This window comes from Sceloporus undulatus, chromosome 1 (genome assembly GCF_019175285.1).
Source record: "Sceloporus undulatus isolate JIND9_A2432 ecotype Alabama chromosome 1, SceUnd_v1.1, whole genome shotgun sequence".
NCBI classification, from domain to species: domain Eukaryota; kingdom Metazoa; phylum Chordata; class Lepidosauria; order Squamata; family Phrynosomatidae; genus Sceloporus; species Sceloporus undulatus.
In genome coordinates this window covers 322337937-322358987 of record NC_056522.1, presented here as the reverse complement: position 1 = coordinate 322358987, position 21051 = coordinate 322337937, and the positions used below count along the sequence as shown (strand labels likewise).

Below are 21051 nucleotides of genomic sequence, written 5' to 3'. Positions count from 1 at the left end.
AGGGAAGGTATTTATAAGTTCTCTAATTGTCTTTCAACAATAATCTGCCATTTTTATTTATTTGACTAGATCTCAGATAATTCTAAGTAACACACTACTTAGACATTCACAAGTTACAATATTTGAGGTTGCATTCCAATTTTTGCTGTGTGTGTGTGTGTGAAGTGCAGAAGAAATGTTTTCAAAGTTTTGCTGAAACAAGTTACCTTAGCTGCTTTGCTACTGCAAGGATGACAGAGCTGGAACTGATGGCTCAATAGCTCTGATGTTTTCTTACATTGCACAAGTTGGAGTGATATTACATATTTGCATTGTTATAGCATTATTCCAGATGCATTGTCGAAAGATAAAGATTGCGGCCCTTCCTATCTATTGGGAGCTACTATCTCCCCCCCACTGAAATGATGCTTTTGGAACAGACTCAATATAGAATAATTCAGACTAAGACAAAATGGATGAAGTGCAGCCCATAGACCAGATGTGACCCTGTGTTTTGGGAGGGGGAACTCTAGCAATTGTACATCACCATGGCCCCTGACACCCTCCAAAATACTTTAAATGGAGAGGCCTCTTGTAACCTTCTGGGAGCATGGAGGGAATACCTTATGGTTACCCCCACACTGTGGACTGCTATAAACCTAACGTAGGTCAGCAGCCCCTTCTGATTTCGGACACACACACACACACACACACACACACACACACACACTAGCCTATAAACAACCCAGGGGCCCGAAAGACAGGAAATTGTACCCCACAGAGGGTACAAGGAATCGTTTTAATTAAATGTTGGGAGATGTTGGGATGGGGGGGGGGGATGTGGCTTTCCAAGTTTAGCCTTCTGGAAATTGTACTTCCCTCATCTGCACATTACAAAGAAGCAGCCTACCAGGACACCAGTTGGAGCTCTGTGTAGAACAGTTAGTGTTTAAAAATGTTGCCTACTCTCTTAAGCTCTAAATTTTTTATATCTCCCTCCATTTTTGTTTTTTGTTTCTCACTTATGCTTTCTCTTTCCCCAATGAAAACAACTTTTGCTGAAACCATGGTATTGATATAGTTTGGAAATTCTGGCTCAACTGTGTTCTAGGTTTGTTTGTTTGTTTTGTTTGTTTGTTTTTGCAAAATAACCACTAATTTCATACAACTCTCCATATGTATTTCATCCAGAATAATTTCCTGAAATACTTCAGCCTATGTAATTACTAGGTGATGAAAACTGCAAAATTTCTGCATTGTGTTATTCTTCCCACCCAATTTTCCCAGTTTCAGGAAGCTATTTTTTCTGTCAGTAAATGAATATAGTGAGCATTCTTTACATTCTTATGTTCTGATATGTACCATTCATATTTTTAGAAAATAAATTCAGTATGTTTGTTATGGACAGATATGGCCAATTAAAATGAAAGAAATGAAAAGGGGTTTAATTTCATTCCTCCCCTCACCTCCTGCACCCATCTGGGTGCTTTGTATACATTATTTGATCTTGCAGCTTCGTTCTCATCTGTCCCCAAATACACCCACGTAATATATAATAAACATTTCTTTTTCTCTCTGTCTCTTACTCTCAAGCTTGTTTTTAATGGAATGATTAATCTGTGTTCAGAAAAGGATTTAGAGTATGCATCAGTCCGCAGTGCTGTTAGTGCTGTTGAAACACTCATCTTGCCAGTAGCAAAGCTTTATTATCAGGGAGAGAAAACAAGAATTTGACATACTAAAAGTGACTGTATAATAGGGCAGGAGGGCTTTTCCCTAGGGCCTAGAGAGTAAGGAAGCAAAAAAATGCTATAGATCTTTTATTGTGTAAGCCCTTACCATCATAAAGCCTGCACTGAAAGGGTAACCACAGCAGTCATTGTGTGCTTGCTTTCTCATATCAAGCCATGTCTCTTCCTCCCTCTTATTACTGTTTGCCTGCTAGTCCATGCCAGGTAAATTTTAATAAACTCTTCTGGGAAAGTGTCACTTTTGTTTTTATGCAAAGTAATATGAACCTCTGTCTTTTCAGTTCAAACGTGAACATGCCAAAGAACACTTTATGCAGAAAAAAACAACATACCGCCACTGAAAAGGGGGGAGGGAGTTGGGAGTGATGTGCCTTTCCAAATGTAACTCAGCAAAAAACAAGGCATCTGGAGGGGTGCACAGTCCTTATACTGACATACAATATCATGCATTGTTCCAAGACATAGCCATGTTAGTCTGGAAAATCAGTGCACAAAGGGATCCGTAGCACCTTTGAGACTACCTGAAGGAAAGAAGGTTATCGCATAAGCTCTTGTAGACTTGAGTCTACTTCCTCAGGTTGCATATATTTAGTAGGTATGTAAGGATAGATGCCAAGGTGAGTTGTAATGAGAAACTTACTTTTTGTCTGATTTAGAGTTTATTAGTTGGAAATCTATTTAAACAGTGAGAATACAGAACTATGTAATTCCCGCACCCTCTGCCCTCAGTTGACTGCCAGTCTGAATGTTAATATATTGTGATGGAAACAGGGCAGGCAGGAGATTCTGCTGATGTACACACCACCCCACTGCTCACCAGCCTTTGAGCTGATGGAGGTGAACTTGAACTGTGTGTTGTGGCTCACAGAATGATTATCATGAGGTGCCTCAACATTCATGATGAGGATGCAGAATGGAGCCATCTTGGGGCTTTGTGGTCTGCTGTGACAGCCATGGCTCTCTGGTGGGAGACAGTATCCTAATGTCAGACGGGTAAAAAAATTACTCTGGGTTATAATTGAACTTCAAGGATACAGGGCACTAGGTCCTGAGACCCCAAATAGGTTCAGTACTTCAGATAACTCCTTTAAAGACTAAGACCCAGAATGGATTCACCCGCATTCGTTGGAAAGCCAGCATGCCATTGGCCCAACACATGGAGCAGGACATGCCACAGATTTATTGGTTCATTTTATACTGGATGGGAGAATAGTAGTCTGTTGGTGGGGAAGGGTTTAACAGTTCCTTTCCATGAACAAGTCACTTCATGTGAAATTTAGACTAAGTGGCTGTTTACCCTCTGCAAAGATGGAAGATTTATTAGGATGTTTTGCTCTCAGGGGCCAATGGATTCCAGAGACTTTGACTCTTTTTCTGGAAATTGTGGCTCATAGAATCGTAGAGTTGGAAGAGACTGCAAGGGCCATCCAGTCCACACCCCTGCCATGCAGGAAATCAACACAATCAAAGCATCCCCAACAGATGGCCATCCAGCCTCTGTTTGAAGACCTCTAAGGAAGAGACTCCACTACACTTCAAGGGAGTTTGTTCCACTGACGAACTCCTCCTACTGAACTCTGTTTGGTCTGTGGAATGCTGAAACTCTAGTCAGTGATGGTGAAACTTTTAGCGACTGGGTGCCCAGACTAAAAGGCATTCCAGCACTGGGTGTTACCCACTGCTGGGGGCAGGACCTCTGCCTTCTGGAGGGTGGACATTCTCCTTCCAGTAGCGGGACTTCTGGGCAGACTCTTCCCCCTGCCTTCCGGCCTTCAGCTGCTTTCCTGCCATGTCTGTTCTTCCTTCCCCCCCCCCCCCAGCCTTCATCTGTCTCTGGAGGCAGAGATGGCCTGGAAACAACCAGGAGGGAGGAACAGGCACACACCTGTTTCTCCTATCCCCCACACCCTCCCGGGCTTTCAGCTGCCTCTCCAGAGACAGCTGAAGCCCCAGGACAGCAGGAAAGGGGAGAAAAAAAGGCATAATATAATAATTTGTTTTATTTATATACCGCTATTCCAAAGATCATAGTGGTGAACAGCATAAGCTAATTGCAAGTAAGCTAATTTGCCCCAACAGTCTGGGGTACTCATTTTAGTGACCTTGGAAGGTGCAGCCTGAGTCGAGCTTGGGCCCTTTTGCTGTCTTGAACTCGCAACCTTGTGGTTTTTGAGTGAATGGCTGCAGTACAGGCATTTAACCACTGCACCACCAGGAACATTCGCGTGTTCCTCCTCTTCCCAACCCTCATGTGCCCTGAAAAATGGCTTCACATGCCATCTCTGGCACGTACGCCATAGGTTTACTTCCTGGTGATCTAGCAATACTCATTTCAGCTTTGTATTCACCTGAGCTGGGGACAAATGAAAGCAGTTGGCAATTTCTAGAAATGGAGTGAGGGAGAATTCTGAGTTTAAGTAAAACACAGTAAGAGCTCATTACTGAGGTCAATTCTGTAGCTGGTATTGGGTTTTTACACAGTAACAAAGAAGCAATTCCCTCCCCTTCCAAGTTACTGTGTCCACCCAATCATGCAGTGAAGCTTTCCCAGATGGTTCAGGTCACTTAAATCTGACCTCGATGGTGATGCAGTGGAATCCTAGATGGAATATGCAACACTGTATCAGTCATGTCTTGGACTCCACTGTTAGTACAGGTCAATTTTTGCAGATGTTCGAGAACCTTCTGGTTCTCTCTTCTGAGGTGAATTTAAGCTTGTATATCCAAGAAGATGGATGAAATACTGCTAAAATTCATCTGATAATTTGCGCCCCCCCCCCCCCCCACAGTTCTTACATATCTGGCTGGGGTAAATTGTGCTCAACTCTACGGCACATCTGTGCTCTTTTGTGAGATGGTTTTGGTGAGTCTTACTTCAATTGAGGTTCAGACCTGGGGCCCTTTTGCAGGATTCTATTACAGCACTATGACTCCACTTTTAATGGCAAAGCTGCATCCCACAGAGTCATGGTGTTTGTGTTTTAGAAAAACACTAGAGCTCTCTGGCTGAGAATTCTAGGCAGAAACCTCTCCCTAAAGTGCAAAACATGGGATTCCATAGGATATTGTCTCAACCGTTAAAGTAGATCACAACACCATAAGTGTGTATGTGAAAGGGCCCTAGGTTATAGCAGTGGAAGAGGCTTGGTTACCCTATGGCATGGCATCTCCAGCTGTTGGGCAAAGATAGTGGAACAGCCTCTCTGTTGAATCTCCTTGACCTCTTGACAACTCTCTTTACCATTGACTGTGGTATCTAATTCAATAGATGTAATTTAGCCCTAATTTTCATATCCTTGGATCTTATTAGAATTGGGGGAATACTTATCAAATTTGCAGATGACACCAAATTAGGAGAATAGCTAATACCCCAGAGGACAGGTTCAAAATCAAAATGACCTGAATGATTAGAAAGCTGGGCCAAAGCTAACAAAATGAATTTCAACATGAAAAATGTAAGGTACAACACTTAGGGTGGAAAAATGAAATGCACAGATATAGAATGGGTGACACCTAGCTGAACGAGATACATGTGAAGGATCTGAGTCCAAGTAGATCACAAGTTGAACATGAGTCACACGTGTGATGTGGCAGCTAACAGGCCAGTGCGATTTTAGGCTGCATCAATAGAGTATAGATCAAAGGAAGTAATAGTGCCACTCTGTTCTTCCTGGTGAGGCCCCACATTGAATATTGTGTCCAGTTCGGGGCACCACAATTTAAAGGATGTGAAGAAACTGTAGCATATCCAAAGGAGGGCGACTAAATGGTGAAGGTTCTGGAAACCATGCCCTTGAGGAATGACTGAGGGAGCTGGGGATGTTTAGCCTGGAGAAAAGAATGTTAAGAGGGTGATATGATAGCCCTGTTTAAATATTTGAGGGATTTTATTGAGGAGGGAGCAAGCTCGTTTCTGCTGCTCCAGAGAACAGGACTCGGAACAATGGATGCAAGCTACAGGAAAAGAGATTTCACCTCAACCTTAGGAGGAACTTCCTGACAGTAAGGTCTGTTCGACAGTGGAACACACTTCCTAGGAGTGTAGTGGAGTCTCCCTCCTTGGAGGTCTTCAAACGGAGGCTGTATGGCCATCTGTCGGAGATGCTTTGACTGTGATTTCCTGCATGGCAGGGGGTGGACTGGTGGCCCTTGCGGTCTCTTCCAACTCTATGATTCTATTATTTCCTTTCTTTGGTCTTTATAAAGAAAATTGAATTAAGAAGCTCATTCACTTTTCAAAATATGATAACTAAATCTCATCCTCCTCCTTCCTGTCAGTATACAGTAATAGACTGACATTCTGTAGTGACAGGTGCATCGAAGTATGATGTATGTGTGTGTGTGTTTTTTCTTGGACAGGATACAGGGAACTATTTTATATCCAAAACATGCCCCCTGTCAGCTGTCAAGCACCAGTGGAGCTGCTGCTTACTGGTGAGGAGCGGAGAGATGGGCAGGCAATTCAGATTATGAAGACAGAGCTGATCTGGGCTTTGAGGGGAAGGAAAATGAGGGTGCACTCCATCTCTGAGCACACCTGCCAAGTACTGAACATGAGTTAACAGTGTGATGCAGCAGCTAACAAGGCCAGTGCAATTTTAGGCTCCATCAATAGAACTATAGTGTCTAGTCTCCCTCCTTTGGAAAAACTCCAGCTTCTCAACATCCTTTTTGAATTGTAGTGTTTAGGACTGGAGCCAATATTCCAAGTGAGGCCTGACCAAAGCAGAATACAAGGTCAATTAAGGGTAATGCCCATGCTCCTAATAGGTTACTCCACACATTTATGTTTGTTGTTTGGTATATCATGATACAATGACATATCACTTATTGACATTCAACAAGGAAGCATGAAGTGTTGGAATGTGGAATGTGATTAGATGATATGAAGCCTTGAAAATAAGGGAGGGTTAACCCTGGAGTTTATTTCACAAATGAAAATACAATCACTTATTGCTGAAGTTGGTCACCATTAATTTTGTTTTTATTAACAGTCAATGTATGTGAGTATTGTCTTCATTATTTCTTTCTTCTCTTTAAACCAATAGGTCCTGAGTGAAATCGAAGGCTTTCATGGCCGGCATCCATAGTGTTTTGTGGGTTTTTCTGGCTATGTGGCCATGTTCTAGAAGAGTTTCTTCCTGGCGTTTCGCCAGAAGATGCCAGCCACAGATGCTGGAGAAATGTCAGGATGAAACTCTTCTAGAACATGGCCACATAGCCCAAAAACCCCACAAAAAACCAATAGGTCCTGACTTGTGGGCCAGTTCCCAGACATGGCAGTGAACGTGGCTGTCAATGAAGGGTTTGGGGAACGGTAGTCCCAATAGTAGCCAGTGTGTTGTAGAAGTTGGTGTGTTGGATTACAAGTCTGGAAACAAGGGTGTTTATCTCAGCTCAGCCATTGCAACATGTTGTGTGACCTTGGACAAGTCATCCTCTCTCAGAGGAAGGCAAAGGCAAACCCCCTCTGAACAAATCTTGGCAGGAAAAATCCAGCAATAGGATCACCTTAAGGTCGCCTTAAATCAGAAATAACTTGAAGAGACACAAAAATGAGAAGTTCCATCAACTTGAGACCCACAGTTAGGCATCACTGTTGTGTGTCATTGTTCTTCCCTCATGGTGTGTTTTCCTGTCAGTTTGGGCTTACAGTGATCTATCCACACTTTTGATCTTAGGAATTTCTTGACGGTTGCAAACCTCTCAGTTTAGAAACAGATCTCAGTGTAAGAGCTGATTTGACTTAATACTGGAAACATAGTATAAATGTCTTTAAAAGTACAACAACAACAACACTTCTTTGTTATCATCTCCATGCCATTTTTTTTAATCCAGAAGGTCCACTCTCTGGGGTGCTTGTGCTATATTCAGGTCACATTGTGACCACTAGCACCCTACCCCAATTGCACCTGACTTCTTTGCTCTTTGCTTATATCCTCTTCTCTTGCCCCTGTGAACAATCAGATCTCATTTTCCCTCCTGACGCTTTTTTTCTTATCTTGTCCCTCCTTCCCAGTTGATCCCTCCCCTTGCTCTGAATCTGCCGGCTGTGGGTTTTTTCATACTCACTGGGAGATGTGACAGGCTTTGGAATTGTATTATCTATGAAAAAGCTATATCCGGAGTTGAAAAATCTGACGTGGCTTTCTGGGCAGCAGGGACTTGATAGTGGAGAGAATTTCAGTCTCTAGCGTCTTTTCCATTATGGCAGTGACTGATTATTTATGCTTGTGGCATTTCTCTCAGTGCAGATGTGAGCACTGAACTGAAAAGACTAAAGATACCTAGTAGGTTACTGAAATTTCAGTGTCTTGGAGTACGGACTATATGTCAAAAAAGAGACCTCCTCTAATTGCTTGAGCCTCAGGTATGCATTTTACATTTACTTATCACATCCAAATCCAATTCTGAATTAAAATTGTTCTCATGTATTTCTTTTTCTACTAGATCAACTCATGTTTGATATAGGCTTTTTGTAAGCAGGGTGGAATGAAGGGTGGGAGTGGAAATGCAAATATTCCCCAGCAGTGTTGGAATCTGATACTTAATGCATGAGAATGGCAATGTATAATTGGTTGACTTAATGCTGTTGCCCAAGCTTCAGTAGAATGCAAAAACCAAGCTGATTATTAAAACTGAAACAGGATTTTTAAAATCTGTATTTTCTGCATGATTTTTTTTAAAGCTGGCTGTTCTGTCTCTTTAAATTGCTCCCACCTACCTGGTAGTCTATGACAGCCTGTGGAAATCTCCAATAAGTGCCACTAGAAAATGTTGAGGCATCATCAATACACAGTTGGATGCAAGTATAAGAGCTTCACTTGATGTGAACAAATATCGATCATATATGACTTGGGAGAGAATCAGGGGGCGGGGGTGTATATGCAAATTAATATGAAATCTCAGTGTTTGACTCCATTATTACCACTATGTATTACCACTTTGTAAAGCCTATGGCACTATAGTGCCATAGGCTTTACATAGCACTTTACAAAGGAGAGGAAACAACAATCCAAACTAGAAACAAAAGCCTGCCTATGGCGCACAATCTAAAACCACAAACAAGATTATAAAATTAATATAATGTCACTATAAAAAAGTTAAAACATTATTGTAAAAGTGTAAATGAATACAAATAATATGACATGAAATATACAATCATAAAATCAAAACAAAAGTTGGAAGGCTTCCTTGAATAGAATAGTCTTTAATTTGGACTTAAATTAGTCTAAAGAGGTGGTGGTCCGCAACTTCATGGAAAGGAGATTCCAAAAATAGGGGGCAACAGAATAGGGGTAGAGAAAATCCTTGGCTGAATCAATAGCCCCGAATCACTGGAGTGCAGAGGAAGATAGGGGGGAACAAGTGCTGACAAGTGGAGGCCAGACCAGGAAGAGCTTTGAAAGTTAGTAATAAGAGTTTATAACAGATTCTAAATGGGATCGGGAGCCAGTGAAGGGATGAGTGAGACATGATCATAATGGTTGGTGGAAAAAATTATCCTAGTGGCAGAGTGCTGCACAGAAATCAAGGGGGCAAGATGGGAAAGAGAAAGCCCAGTTAGCAAAGAATTGCAGTAATCCAGGCGAAAAATGACCAGCGCGTGAACCAAAGTCTTAGCAGAAAAAACTGAAAGACAAGTCTTGGTGGATGGTTGCTTAAAACCAGGTTAGTAGTTCTTACCAAAGACTTTAAGTTATAGGGAAGAATACTCTTAATTAACTATGCCTAATAATAATAGTGGTTGTTTCATTAATTCATTTTCATAGTATCCCAAGTTAAGCAGCCATCCTTTGCCTTGGGAAAAGGGGGATGGGCAGAGAAAGAAATGAGACAGGATGCAAAGAGCCGTAAAACTGTCTACATGGACCTAGGGAAGCTTTATAATTGGAGAAATCAGATCAGAAGTCCTACCACCACAACAAATTCTAAACTTTTTTGAAACTGAAGGAGGTTTCAACAACACTTTGGGGATATGGCATGGCAGTGAGATTTTATTTTATTTTATTTTTAAAAACCCAATGTTGTGAATAAAGCTATGAGTGCAGTCTTAATGCATGTTAATTTCAAAGGGACTTAGTCATAGATTCATAGAGTTGGAAGAAACAACAAGGGCCATCCAGTCCCAACCCTTTTCCATACAGGAATTGTTAGTTTAGTTAAAAATCAAGATTTGTTGAATCTCTTCAGGAGAGTTTAAAATTGTGCTAAGGCAGACATATAGAACAGAAGACCAGCCACCTCCCTACCACACATTTATGTAGCCAAGTAAAAGGAATTAATCGTCTCTAGAAGGTATAAGAAAGTAGTTTTACTCACTAACTTGCATGTGCATAATTCATTACACAGATCCAGCTACTTAACAGGTGAGAAAAGATAAAGTCTACATATTAGCAAGAAGAAATGGAGCTCTCTTCTTCAGGAGAATCTCCTAATCCCATGCTTCATGGTTGGACCATCAGAGAGTGAGAGAGAACAGTATGCAGATGGGCCAAGGGAACAAAAAAGATGTGACTCAGGAAGAGGGTGTGTGTGTGTAAACAGACAGGAAGTTTGCCATAAACATATTTCTCCCCCCTAAATTTCTAGAAAGAATATGCTCTTCAACTACCAAAGAGTTCAGTAAGAGTGCTATTTCCAACAAGAATACACAAAGTGCTACAGATAGATGGCCATCCAGCTAATGTTTAAAAACCTCCAAAGAAGGAAATTCCATGTAGTGTATTCCATTGTTGAACAGCTCTTACTACCAGGAGGAAGTTCTTCCTAATGTTTAGATGGAATCTCTTTTCCTGTAGCTTGAATCAGTTGCTCCATGTCCTAGCCTCTTGAGTAGCAAAAAACAAACTTGCTCCATCCTTAATATAACATCCCTTCAAATATTTAAGCATGACTATCATGTTTCACCTTAACCTTCTCTTCCTCAGGCTAAACATATCCGGCTCCCTAAGCCACTCCTCATAGAACATGGTTTCCAGACCTTTCAACATTGTGGTCACCCTCCTCTGGAGTGTCCAGAGTCCACGTAGCTGTTCCTAAGGAAGTGTATATCAGCAGTGGTGGTTGTGGGTTTCCATGCTAGTGGATTGGTGAATCCACTTTTTAGTTTTAGTTCAGACTTCAGATAAGCTATCAAAGTGTGCTAACCTCATCTCTAAAATAGGCTCAGCACAGCTGCCTTAAAGTTCAGGCTGAAACCGAGAGCACATTCACTTCCCCACTGATGTGGAAGCCACTAACTGCTACTGGTAGAAGAATGCAAAGAGATCCAGTGTGGTGTAGTGGTTTGAGTGTTGGACTACAACTCTGGAGACCAGGGTTCAAATCACATCTTGGCCATGTAAACCCATTGGGTGACCTCTTATCTTTCCAGAATGGCAATGATAAATCCCCTCTGAAGAAACTTGCCAAGAAAACCTCATGGGCTACCATAAGTTGGATACTATTTGAAGACACACAATAACATAAGACTGCAACATTAATAGATTTTATGATCTAGCTCAGTGATTTCCAAACTGTGCTCTTTAAAGGATTTTGGACTTCACCTCCCAGAATCCCAGGCCAACATGGCTGAGGCTCCTGGGAGCTGATGTCCAAAATCTCTTAAAGGGCACAATTTGGGGACCACTGATCTAGCTAAAGCAGGGTCAGGCTTGCTTAGTACTTACATAGAGGGCCACAAGGAATACCAGGTGCTGTAGGCTTTATTTCAGAGGAAAACAATAGAAAATCACTTCTGAATATTCCTTGCCTAAATTCACAGGGTCACCATAAATCGAGAGTCAATGGGAAAGTGGAGCGTGTCCAAAGGAGGGCAACAAAAATGGTGAAGGGTCTGGAAATGATGTCCTATGAGAAATGACTGAGGGAGCTGGGGATGTTTAGCCTGGAGAAAAGAAGGTTAAGAAGTGATATGATAACCCTGTTTAAATATTTGAAGGGATGTTATATTGAGGAGGGAGCAAGCTTGTTTTCTGCTGCTCTAGAGAACAGGACCTGGAGCAATGAATGCAAGCTGCAGGAAAAGAGATTCCACCTCAACATTAGGAGGAATCTCCTGACAGTAAGGGCTGTTTGACAGTGGAACACAATCCCTTGGAGTGTGGTGGAATCTCCTTCTTTGGAGGTCTTTAAGCAGAGCCTGGATGGCCATCTATCAGGGATGCTTTGAGAGCTCCTGCATGGCAGGGGGTTGGACTAGATGGCCCTTGTGGTATTTTCCAACTCTATGATTCTATGATACATGTGTACACACACACACACACACACACACACACACGTTCTCTGCCTGGAACTGTGTTGTGCCTTTGAATGCTGAATGTATCAGTCAAGATGCAGTGCCAACCTGTGGGAAACCATAGATGGTAAAACCAACACATACACATTCCTGTGACTAAACATAGGAACATCTCAAGTCATTTTCTTGGTTGGTGGAAACTTCATTATGTGTAAAGAAGCTTGTCATTATGGGAGTGGTTCAGACCCACAAGGGCACAAATATTAAGGAAGGAAATACAAAGCTTGAATAAGCAAAATTACTGAGTCTCTTATTAAAATGGCTATTTTTTCTCATGCTGCAGTTGAACATCACTGTTCTACAGCCTGCTGTTCTACTTTTCATGCCTGAAGTCTCCAAATAAATATGGCTATATTCAAAATATGTTCGGGGACCATGACAAACTGATACCAGAGGGAGAGGGGACTATATTAGACAATGTTTTTAAATACATTCTGGATCACACCATTTGTCAAGGTTATGATGGGATTTATATAGTCTCTCAGCAGCTGACACACTTACTTAATATCATGGCATGGTTTCCTGATCTGTTCCTATGGATTCTGGATAACTTTAAGGTAGTAGTTCATTCATATCAGTGACATCAACAGGCTGCTGTAGGCTGTTGAGTCATGAAGTAGGTTCATATCCTTAACTGTGTTTCATTAAGGATGTGTGTGAAAAGTCATCCAAAATAAGTTATAAAAATTTTATGAAAAATCTATGAAGGCATAACATATCTATGCTAAAACCTATGCCAGAATCTGATAATTGCCACAACTGAATGTAACCTGCTATGACTTATTGCATCATCATCTGTGATTGTTTTTGAGGTGTCTCAGGAGTAACAAACCTTAACAGAATTTGCTGGTTTAAAAAAGAACATTCTGATGTAGATTTGCTCTGTGTTCCACTAAAGTCAACTGGGGATGAAATGTATTCAATTCATATTTTAATGTGAACTAGCCTAATTCACACTTTGATATTTCTATTTTACCAAATTTTACAATGCAGTTTTCCAACTTAAAAATGTGTTTGCTAGTAAAAATAATATGCAAACATGAATTACATTAGGGACATTTTGCTTGCAAAAAATTACTTATTGGACAAAATTGCATATCAAAAAAATTACAAATTTTCATGTGGGCTTTGAAAAAAAATTACAATCAAATTTGGGTAGGGGAAAAATCAATTTAAATTCAAAACCAAATTGGCAGATTTATCAATCCGTAGCAAACATTGTTCCTTCACATTATCTGAAGTGTACGTGGATGCAGACCTAGGAAGTTGTACATGTGGGCATATATTTAATAATGTAATGGAGTACATTAGACAGGTACTGACATTAATTAATATAACCTTCTCCATTGTTGTGCCCTCCAGTTGTTTCGGACTATATCTGTCATTATCCCAGTCAGCATGGACGGTGGTCAGTGATACTGGGACTTGTCATTTGAAACATCTAGTGAGAACCATGTTGAAGAAGTCTGACTAAAATAATCCAGCTGAGTTTCCTCTTTGCTGAGATTTGAAATGCCAACCTATACTTCACACACAATTTCCTTGTTTAGCTCTTCCTTGCTAAGGGAATCTGATAAGATTAGACTATTTCTTTGCCAGCAGACCACCTTTGAAATTGGCCTTCATGGTCTTTGTCACTTGGATATTAAGGAGGCCATTTTTAGCCACTGATTTGTGACTTAAGGTCTCTTCAGAGAAATCTACACTGGCCATGTGCCATATGTGGGGTTTTTTCCACTTTTGGTGAAAGTGAAAAAAACTGACTGATCTTTTATGGACTCTTTTAAGAATCCAATTATTGTGGGCTGTGCTGACCTCAGCAAATAAAGGACAGCATGTCAAATAATGCTTTGCTTGAAGCTATACTACTAGTCATTTGTGAACCTTTGAACAATGTAGAATATTATTGCATTAGGAAGCATAATACTGAAGTGTGAAGTGTAGTGCAAATATTGCCAGAAAAGTCTGTGATTGCTGCAGTACCAATTATTCCTACTAAATTCACATTCTGCCTCTGACCCAAATTTAGAACAAAAATATGAAAACTGTGGTAAGTGAACAGGCTCAAGAGAGCTCGATGTGAAGCTAGAAAAGCTTGCAGGTGGCTGAAATCTGCTGAATGAGGGAAAGTTCTGTGCAAAGCTGAAGCTAGCCATGTATGGAGCAAATCTGCAAATGTTGGTGGAGCACCATGTTTACCTAAGGCTGCATTATACAGTATATAAATATCTAGATATCTTCTCTCAAATAACAGTTCTGTTTTGGTAATATTGTATTTTCCTTGCATTGAAACTGTTGACAAATTGGAGTGTGTCCAGAGGAGAGAGACCAAAATGGTGAAGGGTCTGGAGGCCATGCCATACGCAGAGAGACTTAGAGAGCTGGGTATGTTTAGTATGGAGTGTGGTGGAGTCTCCTTCTTTGGAGGTCTTTAAACAGAGGCTGGATGGCCATCTCTCGGGGATGCTTTGATTGTGAGTTCCTGCATGGCAGGGGGTTGTTCCAGCTCTATGATTATATGAAACTGTGATACATTCGTACTGTAAAAATGTGATTCCTTTGGTTTAAGGCACAATTGCATTGGCATGAATTGTAGACATGGCTGCCCGTGTTTCAGGAACTCTGTAAATATAAGAATATAAAATGAATCACATTGGATTAGATTGGATCCAGCAGCTTCTCCTACCCCTGCATTAAAACCATCAGTTAAAAAGCCATTGGTCTGATCCAGCAAAGATGAGGCACATGTGTAAATTTCTTTGTTCATAGACAGTGAGAAGATAGATGCACTTTTGAATATCACTCTCTGCATGAGGACATCTGTTTGGTGGTGAGCATGAGGATGTGAATCCTCACTAGGGCCAATACATACTGAATGTAACTAATTAACTTTGTACCAATCTGGTTACCAGACCATACAAATCCAGGGCATTTTATCTCTCTCATTTAGGCACAATGTTTCGCAAGAAGAAGAAGAAACGCCCTCAGATCTCTGCCCCTCAGAACTTTGAGCATCGTGTGCACACCTCATTTGATCCAAAGGAGGGAAAATTTATTGGTCTGCCTCCTCAATGGCAGAATATTCTGGACACTCTGAAACGACCGAAACCTGTTGTGGACCCTTCGAGGATCACCCGGGTACAGCTCCAGCCTATGAAGGTGAGAATGAAATATTCATACTCCTCAAAAACATCTCTAATCAACTGGTACATTATTCTGTTAATGAGGAACATGTGAACAAATGGGAAAACATTGCTGAAGAGAGCTATCAAAATGTGTGTCAGTCTTCATCATTAACCATGTTGTGAGCATTTTGAGAAAAAGGCTTTCTAGTGAGGATAGTCATGTTAGTTTGTTACAGGAGTAAAGAATACGTCTTAAAACACAAGAGCTATGGCATAAGTGTTTATGACTAGAGTCCATTTCATCTGACACAAAATATGTAATCCACTTCCATCACTTTCTCTTGCATGGTGTATGTTCTATAGTAGCACATACTATGAGAAAAGAGGAGGTCACAAAACAGTCTTCCAGAAAGGATGTCATTCTGTGTACAGGAATAACCTATTTCAGTGTTATAGTTGGAAAAAGGACAGACAGTACTAGCATTATCTTGCTGCAGTTGAATCAAGTAATAATTAGGGTGCTTCCAGATGGCACTTCCAGCAATGACATGAGCACTGAACAGGAAACCAGGGACGGGGGAGGCGAAGTGGGTAATGGAGGAGGTGCAGCCAAGCTTGAAAACTTGGCACTAGTATTCCTTATAGCCACCTTGCTGAGCTGAGAGTTTGTTACAGCTAGTTCTGTACCCTGATTTGGCAAGAACAGTCCTAATTAATAATCTGCCACCCCACTTTTTCACTTGCTTTTAAAATGTCCCAGTTTTTCTTTCTTCCTTCCATTTCCCTCCTGTGTCCTCAGTTTTCTTCCATTGGTGCAAACTGATTTCAAAGTGCAAACGTTCCTTCTTGGATTTCATCTCGGGACAAAGATGGTGTGTATAAATTCAGTCAGTCAGTCAATCGATCAGTGTAGTTTGCATTCATTTAACTCAGGAGAGGCAGAAGAAAGGAAAGGAGGGGTGGAATCTTGCCCTTCCCAGTAGATTCAGGGAAAAGCAAACTGCTGCAGCTTCTTTTAGCTTGTGTGTTCTTCCTTATAATAAGTTTTGCAAACTTGACCACATTCTGATATTGCTTCTCCACATGTGTCTCAGTTTTCTTCTGTGAAATATTGGAAGGTGTGTAATACTCTCCATCTTTTTTGCTTTTCTGCAGAAATATAGCAAGAAGTGTGTTAGCAAAAAGCAAATAAGTGCAGCACAAATGTGTGTCTACAGAAGTCAACTGATATACGACCAGGGCAAAAGAGGAATAATCTACCCTAGTTTTCCTCTTCCCATTTTAGAATTGCCCCTAATAGAGTCTCCTCCATCTGGAGTAGGCTGAGAGAGCTGGAGAAGCTCTTGGGAGAAGTGTGTTTGTTCCCCTAGAAAGGAGTCTCTGGAACTGCCATACATACTAGGACATTGTTAGAAGCAGGAATCTCTTACGTCTCAAAGCAGCTGTTACTGGAGTAGGTTAGGAGCTGATGTTAAGAGAACTGCTTGGAGTAATCTGGCTTCTCCTCCTCTTTGGAAATTTAGGGAGAAACTGGGACAAGGCTATCTTCCCATTCTTTCTGCAGGTGGGAGCTGGCCTCCTCTTTATATGGAACCAAAAAGTCAGGAGAGAGGAAGCACAGGTGTTGTTTGCAAGAAACATTTTCAAAATTTATATTGAAGTAGGACCTTGTTAGGGCAACTCAAGATAATACAACAGTGTACAAGCTTTCTAGCCCTCTAGAACTCTTTTACACACAGGACATTGAGAAACTGGAGCGTGTCCAAAAGAGGGTGACTAAAATGGTGAACAATCTGGAAACCATGCCCTATGAGGATCGACTTAGGGAGCTGGGGATTTTTAGCCTGGAGAAAAGAAGGTTAAGAGGTGATATGATAGCCCTGTTTAAATATTTAAAGGGATGTCATATTGAGGAGGGAGCAAGCTTGTTTTCTGCTGCTCTAGAGAACAGGACACGGAGCAATGGATGCAAACTGCAGGAAAAGAGATTCCATCTCAATATTAGGAGGAACTTCCTGACAGTAATAGCTGTTCGACAGTGGAACACACTTCTTCATAGAGTGGTGGAGTCTCCTTCCTTGGAGGTCTTTAAACAGAGGCTGGATGGCCATCTGTCAGGGATGCTTTGATTGAGAGTTCCTGCATGGCAGGGAGTTGGACCGGATGGCCCTTGTGGTCTCTTCCAACTGTTATTCTATGATTCTATGATAACAAAATTTAAAAGAAATATAAACCTATTATAAACAAAAATAGCGGACGTCATGGCCTTTGGTTTCAGGAGGGGGGCTTCTGGCAAGGGATGGGTTGCACCTCATGCCAGCTGGCAGAAACATTTTGCCAACAATCTCAAAAATATTGATCATAACTGAATTATGAGGAGAAGGGAGACAATATTCTGGAGCACAAGGGTTCATCAAGGGCTGGACATAAAATAGTAAAATGGTTATAGAGAGAACAAGGCAAATAGCGCGAGGACCCAACGTTTCTTCCAAACAGCAATAATACAAAAATAAAGCAAATGAAAAGTGGACAAAAATGACATCTTTTTACTTCCGGGAAGTTCCTGAAAATAAAAAGGTGTCATTTTTGTCCACTTTCTGTTCACTTTATTTTTGCGTTATTGCTGTTTGATGCAAACGCGTTTTAAAAACCACTTGAATTTGCAGGGGTTTTTTTTTTAACTTTTAAAATCCCATTTCTGAGCAGGATTCATCTAGTGTGATAAGGCTCATAGGCATCGTGGGGCATGTCCCATAATCTTAGATGTCTCTACATGAATGCACAGAGCAAGAGAGATAAACAACATGAACTTGAACTCCTAGCACAGCAAACCAAATACGATATAATAGGCATCACTGAAATCTGGTGGGATGGAAAGTAGTAATATTTCTCTTTTATAGAGAAATAGGACAAACAGGAAAGGAGGAGAGCATTATATGTCAGGAATGTTTACATCTGTGAAAAGATCCAGGACTTTAATCGTGGAAACCAGGTAGCAAACATCTGGATAAAAATTAAAGGGGAAAGAAACAACAGGGATATCATTGTGGGAGTCTCCTACAGATCTCTAAGACAGACTGAAGAACTGGATGATGCCTTTCTAGAACAGATGACCACACACAGAAAGGAGAGATGTAGTAGTGATGGGTGACTTCAACCATGCTGATATTTGTTGGAAGTAAAACTCAGCCAAGAATTCCTTTCTTGGCTGGCAGACAACTTCATTGTCCAAAAGGTGGAAGAGGCAACAAGAGAATCAGCTGTTTTACATCTGATCCTAACCAACAGGGATGACCTGGTTAATGGGGTGGAAGTGGTGGGATCATTAGGTGGAAGTGATCATGTTCTGGAGTTTGTTATACAGTGGAAAGGAGAAGCCAGGCATAGTCAGGCTCACATTCTAGAATTTAGGAAAGCTGATTTCAGTAAACTTAGGGAAATACTGGGGGTGATCCCTGTAACATTTCCCCACCACCTCACAATTCTTTCCTTCTTTGTGACCCAACACCCCTGTAGGTTTTTATAGGTCAGTAGTGTGGATGGATGTTAAATCACAGGCCAAGTAGATAGTTAAAGAAGAATAAATGTTTATTTTAACACAGAATAGGCGAAGGTAACTTTGACATGAAGTTGTTACTATGTCTTCTTTTGTTACATATATACAAGTCTGGTTTTAACTTTCCAATACAGTAATAACTCAGCCGCACAGGCTATACTATCACTCAAGATATTATGTAACCCAAACCCCTCTTTCTGAGTCTGGTTACACTTAGTCTCTCCTCTAGACTCTCCAGAACTAATACTGTCCCTCTCTGGACCGAACACTAACTATCTCTCCCACTGAACTCCAGCTTCATCCCTCAGGATTCCAAACCCTGACTCAACCCAACTGCCAAGTGGAATCTTCAAACTCCTCAGCCAGCACCTGATTGGCTTAGGGTCTCTGGCTTCTGATTGGCTGGTTTGTAAGTCAGTTCGTCACACACCTCCCCCCTTTAATAGGTTCATTGATACACATAACCAAATGGTTATATGGGCCAAGGAACTCTCAGTTATTAATTATACTTACCCATTATATATAACATTATATAAACAACAGGTAAACATCGTCACTATACACATATATATGTCACTTATATACATTGTCATATCAACCTGTTTACAAACCTTGTCTCTCTTCTTTTACCCCTCTTCAAATTGTCTAGAGAGACCATCAGCCACTACATTTTCCTTACCTTTGACATATTGAATGGCCGAGTCAAAGTCCTGTAACATAAGACTCCATCGTAATAACTTGCTGTTATTTCCCCGCGTCTGATTTAACAAACACAAGGGAGAGTGATCGAACTTTCTTCCCCACAAGTATGGCTTAAATTTATTTACAGCCCACACTATAGCCAAGCATTCTTTTTCTGTTGTGGCTAAGTGTCTTTCTCCAGGTAAGAGTTTCTTACTTATATATAAGATCGGATAGATCTGACCCTCTTCCCCTTCTTGGCTTAACACAGCACCCAGACCAACATTAGAGGCATCCGTAGTAACTATGAAAGCCTTGGTGTAATCCGGAGCCATCAGAACCAGAGCCGTGGTCATCAGACGTTTCAATTCCGTGAACACACTATCACATTCTGCTGTCCAGAGAACTTTAGCAGGCTTATCCATTTTGGTTAAATCGAATAATGGGCTGGCAGTATTGCTAAAATTTGGAATGAACTTCCTATAGTATCCTGCCAATCCCAGGAATGACCACACACCTTTTTTTGAAGTAGGGACGGACCAGTTAACTATGGCTTCTACTTTAGAAGTTTCTGCCTTGATGGTCCCGCCACCCACAATATAGCCTAAATATCGGCTCTCTCTTTTCCCTACGTGACACTTTGAACTTTTGATAGTCATTCCACTCTCTTTCAGTTTTTTCAGTACCTTAGCGAGATGTTGTATATGTTCCCCCCAAGAGTTACTGAAGATACCGATATCATCAATGTAGGCTACCACACAATGTTTTAACTCTGCTAAAATGTTGTCCACCAATCTTTGGAAGGTGGAGGGTGCATTCTTTAACCCAAATGGCAATACTGTAAATTTATATAATCCCCTATGTGTAATAAAGGCAGTTTTTAACTGGTCTTTAGGGCACATAGGCACTTGCCAATATCCCTTAGTCAAATCCAGGGTGGTGATATACGGAGCCCGTCCCATCTTTTCAATTAGATCCTCGGATCTGGGCATAGGATAGGCGTCAGTTTGGGTGACTTTATTTAACCGTCTATAATCTACACAGAACCTAACAGTATGGTCGGGTTTCTCCACCAAAACTACCAGAGATGCCCAAGGACTCTGTGATGGTACAATAATCCCCATCGTTAACATTGTATCTATTTCATCACTTATGTTATCTGCTAAAGGTCCAGTAACACGGTACAAGGAAGTAGCAATAGGTGTTGCTTCTCCTGTGTGGATATGATGGACTATCCCATTTATTCTCCCTGGCATATCTGAAAAGATGCTCTTAAACTTCGTTAACACCTGCATTACTTCTTTTCGTTGTTGTGGAGTGAGAGAAGGGTCAAGAGTAATCGCTTGTATCTTTTCATTTCCCCCATTCTCCTGTCTCCAACTGGGAATGGCAATCCCATCATTCTCAGTCTCTTTAACCGCGTATAATACTAGATTTTATCTCCTGTGATAGGGCTTTAACATATTCATGTGTACAAACTTACATCCCATCTCTTTCCCCAAGTCCACTATATAGTTTATGTCATTGATTTTCTCTGTCACTTGAAATGGACTGGACCAGGCATATTGTAGTTTGTTTCTTCTTGTTGTTCGCAGAAGTAAAACTTCATCTCCCGACAGGAACTCTCTGACTCAAGCCTTTTTATCATACCACGACTTC

At 41.1% G+C, this 21051-nt stretch overlaps 1 protein-coding gene across 7 annotated transcripts in view; it reads left to right on the top strand.

Moving 5' to 3' along the window:
• The window catches only part of PAK6 (p21 (RAC1) activated kinase 6), a 91049-nt gene that overhangs the window by 35654 nt on the left and 34344 nt on the right, over positions 1–21051 (top strand). For 6 of the 7 annotated variants that reach the window (XM_042472552.1, XM_042472584.1, XM_042472534.1 and 3 more), the window contains one exon: positions 14981–15189. In XM_042472552.1, the coding sequence (XP_042328486.1) occupies positions 14986–15189 (204 nt within the window). In that variant the 5' untranslated portion in view covers positions 14981–14985. Of the gene's footprint in view, positions 1–7875; positions 8101–14980; positions 15190–21051 lie in introns of those variants that run through there. The other variant, XM_042472574.1, reaches the window with a different exon arrangement.